The sequence below is a fragment of the Vitis vinifera genome, chromosome 12, assembly GCF_030704535.1.
Source record: "Vitis vinifera cultivar Pinot Noir 40024 chromosome 12, ASM3070453v1".
Lineage (NCBI taxonomy): Eukaryota > Viridiplantae > Streptophyta > Magnoliopsida > Vitales > Vitaceae > Vitis > Vitis vinifera.
The window spans coordinates 13,488,644-13,493,369 of NC_081816.1; the positions used below are offsets into that span (position 1 = coordinate 13,488,644).

Consider the following 4,726-nt stretch of genomic DNA (forward strand, 5'->3'; position numbering starts at 1 on the left):
AGGAGTGCATCATCCTCTTCAACATGGTTTTGATTTCAATTAATGAAGAATTGTATGTTGTCGATGCTGGTCACCAACCATTGGTGGGTTGCTTCCATCTAAATAATTTAAGCCAGGATTAGCATGGATTACAAAGTCAAAATATCCCCTCATCTTCAAGATTATATTATTCTAATAATAACAAAAAAGTTTGAAGGATGCACCCACTAGTCAATTAAAGCAATCGCACATCCACTAGTCAATTAAAGCAAGCGCACATCCACTAGTCAATTACTCTTTTGGTACTTTGGTTTGCATCTTCTTTTCGCCTTCAATTTCTCTGTAAACACTTACCAATTCCTCTTCCACATGAGATATGGCCGAGGCCCTTGTGGGAGGAGCAGTTCTGTCAGCTTCCCTCCAAGTTTTGTTTGATAAGATGGCTTCTTGGGAGGTCCTAGATTTTTTCCGGGGACGGAAACTCAATGATGCCCTCCTAATGAAGATGAAGATAGTCTTGCTGACAGTCCATGCCGTGATCAATGATGCGGAGGAGAAGCAAATTACAAATCCAGCAGTCAAAGAGTGGCTCGATGAACTTAAGGATGCTGTATATGATGCGGAGGACCTGCTGGATGAGATGGCCACTGAAGTTTTGAAATCCCAGATGGAAGCGGAATCTAAAATACCTATAAACCAGGTATGGAATTTGATCTCAGCTTCTTTCAATCCTTTTAACAAGAAGATAGAGTCCAGGGTGAAGGAAATCATTGAAAGACTACAAGTTTTTGCAAACCAAAAAGATGTCCTCGGCCTGAAAAGCGGTGGGGAGATCAAAACTCAGCAAAGGCGGCATACAACTTCATTAGTAGATGAAGATGGTATATATGGTAGGGAAGATGATAAAGAGAAGATACTAGAGCTGCTTCTGTCTGATGATGCAAGCCACCGTGATTTAAATGTGATTACCATAGTTGGCATGGGAGGGGTTGGCAAGACAACCCTTGCTCAGCTTCTATACAATAATAGAAAAGTGGCTGGATATTTTGATCTGAAAGCATGGGTTTGGGTTTCCCAAGAATTTGATGTTTTCAAGATAACCAAAACAATTCTCGAGTCATTCACTTGTAAGACTTGCGGGCTTGATGATCCAACTTTACTTCAAGTTGAATTGAGAGAGATCCTGATGAGAAAGAAATTTCTACTTGTCTTGGATGATATTTGGAATGAGGACTATTGTAGCTGGGATTTGCTACGAGGGGCTCTCAGATATGGGGCAAGTGGAAGTAAAATCATTGCAACAATGCGCAGTAAGAAAGTTTCATCAATCATGCACCCAATTCATACTCACCATCTAGAGCTGTTATCATATGAAGATTCTTGGCTGCTATTTGCAAAACATGCATTTTCAAATGAAGACACCTGTGCACATCCGACTCTTAAAGCAATTGGAGAGAAAATTGTTGAAAAGTGCAATGGTTTGCCTTTAGCTGCAAAAACAATTGGGGGTCTCTTGAAATCTGAAACAGACACCAAGGACTGGAATCAAGTCTTGAATAGTGAGATATGGGATTTTCCAAACAATGGCATTCTTCCAGCTTTAAGACTTAGCTATCATTATCTTCCTGCGCATCTAAAGCCCTGTTTTGCCTATTGCTCCCTTTTCCACAAGAATTATGAATTTGACAAGGAGACATTGGTTCGATTATGGATTGCAGAAGGTTTCGTGCAGCAGCCAAAAGCAGAGGAAAGAATTGAAGTGGTAGGGAATGGGTACTTTACTGATCTGCTTTCAAGGTCATTGTTTCAACAGTCGGGTGGCAATGAATCACGCTTTATAATGCACGAACTCATTAATGGTTTAGCTAAATTTGTGTCCGGAGAATTTTCTTTCTCATTAGAGGATGAAAACCAACAAAAAATCTCCCGGAAGACTCGTCACATGTCATATTTTAGAGGAAAATATGATGCCTCTAGGAAGTTTAGGCTCCTCTATGAAACTAAGCGTTTGAGGACCTTTCTTCCACTTAACCTGCCACCACATAATGATCGTTGCTACTTAAGTACTCAGATAATATTTGATCTGGTGCCAATGCTAAGATGCTTACGAGTACTGTCTCTGTCTCATTATAAGATCACGGAGTTGTCAGATTCAATTGGCAATTTGAGAAAACTGGCCTACTTGGACCTGTCATATACCGGACTTCGAAATTTACCAGATTCAACATGCAATCTGTACAACTTACAAACATTGTTGTTGTCAAATTGTTGTTCTCTTTCTGAGTTGCCTGCAAACATGGGGAAATTAATCAACCTGCGCCACCTTGATATTAGTCAAACAAACGTTAAAGAGATGCCAACACAAATAGGTAGATTAGGGAGTCTTCAGACCTTGTCTACTTTTGTTGTTGGAAAACATAGTGGAGCCAGGATTAAAGAGTTGGGGGTTCTTCGAAACCTTTGGCGGAAACTTTCCATTTTAAGTCTTCAAAACGTGGTGCTTACTATGGATGCCCATGAGGCGAATTTGGAGGGGAAAGAACATCTCGATGCATTGGCTTTGGAATGGAGTGATGACACCGATGATTCACAAAATGAAAGGGTTGTACTTGAGAATCTAAAGCCTCATTCAAAACTGAAAGAACTCAGCATCAAATTTTACGGAGGTACAAGATTTCCAGATTGGTTGGGGGACCCTTCGTTCTCAAATCTTCTGGCGCTATGCCTTTCTGATTGTAAATATTGCTTGTCTTTGCCTCCCCTTGGGCAGCTTCCCTCTCTTGAAAAGCTCTATATTGTTGGTGCCAATTCAGTTAAGAAGGTGGGTCTTGAGTTCTATGGACATGGTTCTTCCTCATGTAAGCCATTTGGATCCTTGAAGACTCTAGTGTTTGAGAAAATGATGGAGTGGGAGGAATGGTTTATTTCTGCAAGTGATGGCAAAGAGTTCCCTAGTCTCCAGGAGCTTTATATAGTGAGGTGCCCTAAATTGATAGGGCGCTTACCCAGCCACCTTCCCTGTTTAACAAGGTTAGAAATCACTGAATGCGAGAAACTTGTGGCTTCACTTCCAGTGGTTCCAGCTATACGGTATATGTGGTTAAGTAAATGTGATGAGATGGTAATAGACCAAAGAAGTGATGATGCTGAACTCACCTTACAATCCTCCTTCATGCATATGCCTACACATTCAAGCTTTACATGCCCATCTGATGGTGACCCAGTTGGATTGAAACACCTCTCTGACCTTGAAACATTGTGTATCTCCAGTCTTTCACATGTCAAAGTATTTCCACCAAGGCTACACAAACTCCAAATTGAAGGACTAGGTGCTCCCGAGTCCTTGCCTGAGGGAATGATGTGCAGAAACACATGTCTTGTACATTTGACCATCTCCAATTGTCCATCTCTTGTGTCCTTTCCTATGGGTTGTGGGGGCCTACTCACTACATTGAAAGTTCTATATATCCATAATTGTAGAAAATTGGAGCTCCCCCTATCTGAGGAGATGATACAACCACAGTACTCATCTCTTGAAACTCTGAAGATAGAGAGGAGCTGTGATTCTCTCAGGTGCTTTCCATTGGGCTTCTTCACCAAGCTTATTCATCTTCATATTGAAAAATGTAGGCATCTGGAGTTCCTTTCAGTTCTAGAGGGACTTCACCATGGGGGTCTCACAGCACTTGAGGCATTCTACATCCTCAAATGCCCTGAGTTCAGATCTTTTCCTCGAGGAGGATTGCCTACTCCCAACCTTAGATGGTTTGGAGTCTACTACTGCAAGAAGCTCAAGTCCCTGCCCAATCAAATGCATACTCTCCTTACATCTCTTCAAAGCTTTGAAATATTTGATTGTCCACAGCTTTTATCATTCCCTGAAGGAGGTTTACCCTCAAGCCTATCCGAACTTTCAATCTGGAGTTGCAACAAACTAATGACCTGTAGAACAGAATGGGGCTTGCAAAGACTTGCCTCTCTTAAGCATTTCAGTATCAGCGAAGGATGTGAAGGAGACTGGGGAGTGGAGTCATTTTTGGAGGAATTGCAGCTACCCTCCACTCTCACTTCCCTGCGCATCTACAATTTCGGCAACCTTAAATCCATTGATAAGGGTTTACGACACCTCACTTCTCTTAAAAAATTGAAGCTTTTTAACTGTCCCGAGCTCCGCTCCTTGCCAGAAGTGGAGGCGCTGCCACCCTCCCTTTCTTTTCTGAACATCCAGGAATGTCCTCTGATAAATCTGGCCAAGATTGCTCAGGTCCCATTTGTCAAGATAGATGACCAGCTGATTGGTTGATCAATGTTCCTTTCAATTTTCTCCTTGGGTGCAATGTGGTGTCAAGCACAAGTGCATACACTATTATTCATCATTTCTTGCTTGAAGACAGGTCCACCAGAAGGAGGGCTTGGTAGTTCGCCTCACTTTCCACCTTTGATGCCCACAGCTTTGTATAATGAATTGGATCTCAGAGCTTATAATTACATATTGATTCTTAATACTTGGAGAATCCCTAAGTGCTTGTGGTGATTTAAAGATTTTCATATTTTCCTTTTTTGTTTTTTTTTTCTTTTTTGGTCCTTGATCCTCATTATTCTTAAGTTAGGGCAACTCTGACATTTAATTGGATGGTAAGTGGAAATCAAAATCAATTAAGCTATGAAATTTGCATTTTTATGTTATTATAGATTTTCAATTAATGTTTGTGATGAAAATTAAATTGTTGGTGGGTACTTTACTGTA

The 4,726-nt window shown here is 41.0% G+C and overlaps 1 protein-coding gene across 1 annotated transcript; it reads left to right on the forward strand.

The window, feature by feature from the left end:
* The first annotated feature begins 272 nt into the window (after positions 1–272).
* LOC100244934 (putative disease resistance RPP13-like protein 1) lies at positions 273–4,484 on the forward strand. The gene has a single exon (XM_002265355.4). The coding sequence runs from the start codon at positions 356–358 to the stop codon at positions 4,280–4,282; it is 3,927 nt and encodes a 1,308-aa protein (XP_002265391.1). The 5' UTR covers positions 273–355; the 3' UTR covers positions 4,283–4,484.
* The last annotated feature ends 242 nt before the right edge of the window (positions 4,485–4,726 follow it).

Bases quoted from the DNA above. Each gene is read 5' to 3' on its own strand.
- LOC100244934 (XM_002265355.4), top strand. From the start codon at position 356: ATGGCCGAGGCCCTTGTGGGAGGAGCAGTTCTGTCAGCTTCCCTCCAA.